The following is a 2,537-nucleotide window of genomic DNA, read 5'->3' as shown; positions in this document are numbered from 1 at the left end:
ATGTTCAATCTTCCTTTCTCCCAGTGCTGTTTGCATGGAAGAGAAATGGACGGAAGTGAAATGGAACCAAACTTCCCTCTGCATCTGCACTCTGAAGGCAAAGTTATTTGTGAGCCTTAAGCATATGGGTGGGAGGCATGCCAAGCCAAAGTTGTTCCCAAGTATCTGTAAACTAAATCTGATTCCTTGAATTCATCCAACTATGAAACTTTAGTTCTGGCAAATACTTGCAAATATTGCAGTACCTGTCACTTTTGGATGCTGCTTTTTGTTTTCTTAGCAGCAAACCGAAAGCTTTGAAGTCTGGGATGTTTTGTTTAGCTTTGTAGAGGTTGACCTCAAAACATCAATCTTTCTGCTCCTTTTAGGATGTATGAAGATAGTCTTTTCTCATAAAACTTTTAGCAACAGTATTGCTAGTGGCTGGAGTTCTCAGATATTCTCAGTGTTGAAGCATGTATTGAGATAGGTATACCAATATAACCTCTGTTATTTTCAGTGATTCTGTTTTCTCCTCTCTGTGAGGGAACATGCATAAACATATATTTATAATGAAGTGAAAATCATTAATCTGAACAATACTTATAAAGTGGTTTCTAGATGCATGGCTCTCTCTCAGTATATAGTTATTTTTGCTGGAGTTTTAGTTCACATGTGCTTTTCAGCTTCTGCACCATCTGCACAGCACAGCTTCCACCTGTTGGGGTTCTCTACTTGCTAGGAGAATTGTGGATGGTAACAACAGTCACATTTTGCTTTATTTTCGAGACAAGTTGCTGGTTGATACAAACCACTGACTTGAGTTTGCTAGATACAGATGCTCCCAATGTTTGTGCTGGTCTCCAGCTGCTTCTTGGAGCTTCTTGTCATGCTGTTTCTCTAGAAATAAGTCTTAGAAGTGAGCTTCGGTGCACCCATTCTGAACTGCGGTTCAGTGTTTTGCAGACAACCCAAGTTGTAACTAATTTATGTCTCCAAAGTTAACCTGACCATAGCTAAAACTCCATGGAGGCAGTACTTTTAAGACTATTCTCACTGAGGAGTTAATTTGGATAGTTAGTCTTCTTTGGGTGATGTTCTTGTTTTGACCTTCTCAGTGTGCTCACAGCTTTTGTCTGAAAGTCTTGGGGCCTGCTGACCTGTCGCAGAGCCAAGGCTGAAGCCAAGGTTCTCTTTCGATTTGAAATTGCAACCTGAGATTTATTCTCAAGTACTGTGTGTCCTACAGTGCTTTCCCCTTTCATGCTGTATTCCTAGTTCTCCTGCAGTGAACAGGATGTGAATCCTAGAGCAATTCAACCTGATGAATCTCTAAGAGGGCTGGGTCCAGCCTTCCTGCAGCCACAATTGAACAAGGACAACATCAGCAGAAACACCTTTTAACAGACCTACTCTGTTAAATTTTACCATGGTTTCCTGTGTTTTTTTCTCTTTAACCAAAGTCCACTGAGCAGTCTTGCCAAAGTGTCTCAGTGTCTCTAAGATTCTCTGACTGGCTTTGCCAGACCGAATGAGCACTGCTCTCCCAGTGGAGAGTTGGATGTACTGTATGGTTGGCACCTTGGCTGAAGTAAATCCACAGTGACATTGGCTGCCTGAAGGCCCTTACAGTAATGAAGGCTTTGAGACTGCCCAATCCAGCCATACTTGCTGACCATTCAGGTGCTTGTAAACTGCTTAAAAAAATTACACTTGAAGGTATAATGTCAAGGGCTAAGATTCCAGTTGCTTTTCACCTCACTGGTTAAGTCTTGTGCAACTACACATTCCCAAGCAGGCAATCATTTTGGCTGCCTAACTGTGAAAATATAGACTTTATATTTCCATTTAGATTATCTGAAAAATGGGCTTTTCATCTTCTGAAGCATGTCCGGAAACCCAAAGCAACGCTTTAATATCCACTGTTACAGTAAAACTGTCTGTGGTGAGAGCTAGTAATGATGCAGCTGAGAGTCTAAACCCCTCATCTCCATTTGATTCTTTTTTTTGTCTTGCAGATGAGAGGATCTGTTCACCACCCTTTATGGAGCTGACAAGTGCCTGTGGAGAAGATACTTTGCAGCTTATAGAGAAGAATGGACTGGCATTCCCATTCAGTATGTACATGGGCTTTTCCTTGGTGCTTTTAGTAGGTTCTTAATATTGCACATGCCCCCTGTCCCCTACACTGTAGGAGCATGGGTTTCATTGCCAAAGTGCCAGGGATGTTAAAACCTTCCTGAAACAAATGCACTGAAGCAGTCTGCTTGGAATGTGGAATAGCCCCCCCCCTCCCCCATCAGCTTTTACTTTGCCTGTTATTGATGATCCTTACTTTAAACGTCTCACCCCAGTAAACATGCATTCCTGGCAAATGCTAATCATTGTAACAAATTTAGCCTCTTGCCCTGAACTTGTGCACAGGTTTCTCCTGCTGGCTGCATTCATTATTTTTCTTGAGAAAATCCTTTCCTTGATGATTGCTTCCTTTTTTCACCCATTCATACCTTTCCCTGATACAGGCGACAAGTACAATCTTAGAGGGTAGAAGAAAGAGT

General features: G+C 41.8%; 1 protein-coding gene across 1 annotated transcript in view; it reads left to right on the top strand.

Moving 5' to 3' along the window:
• Positions 1 to 2,537, top strand: part of ITPK1 (inositol-tetrakisphosphate 1-kinase) — an 82,621-nt gene that overhangs the window by 65,447 nt on the left and 14,637 nt on the right. Inside the window, exon 4 of the mRNA XM_010003758.1 lies at positions 1,998 to 2,096. Within this exon, the coding sequence (XP_010002060.1) occupies positions 1,998 to 2,096 (99 nt within the window). The remainder of the gene's footprint in view (positions 1 to 1,997; positions 2,097 to 2,537) is intronic.

The sequence above is a fragment of the Chaetura pelagica genome, unplaced genomic scaffold, assembly GCF_000747805.2.
Source record: "Chaetura pelagica isolate M959 unplaced genomic scaffold, ChaPel_1.0 scaffold48, whole genome shotgun sequence".
Taxonomy (NCBI): Eukaryota; Metazoa; Chordata; class Aves; order Apodiformes; family Apodidae; genus Chaetura; species Chaetura pelagica.
The sequence above is the reverse complement of the archived record's forward strand: the minus strand, read 5'-3'. Positions and strand labels throughout refer to the sequence as shown.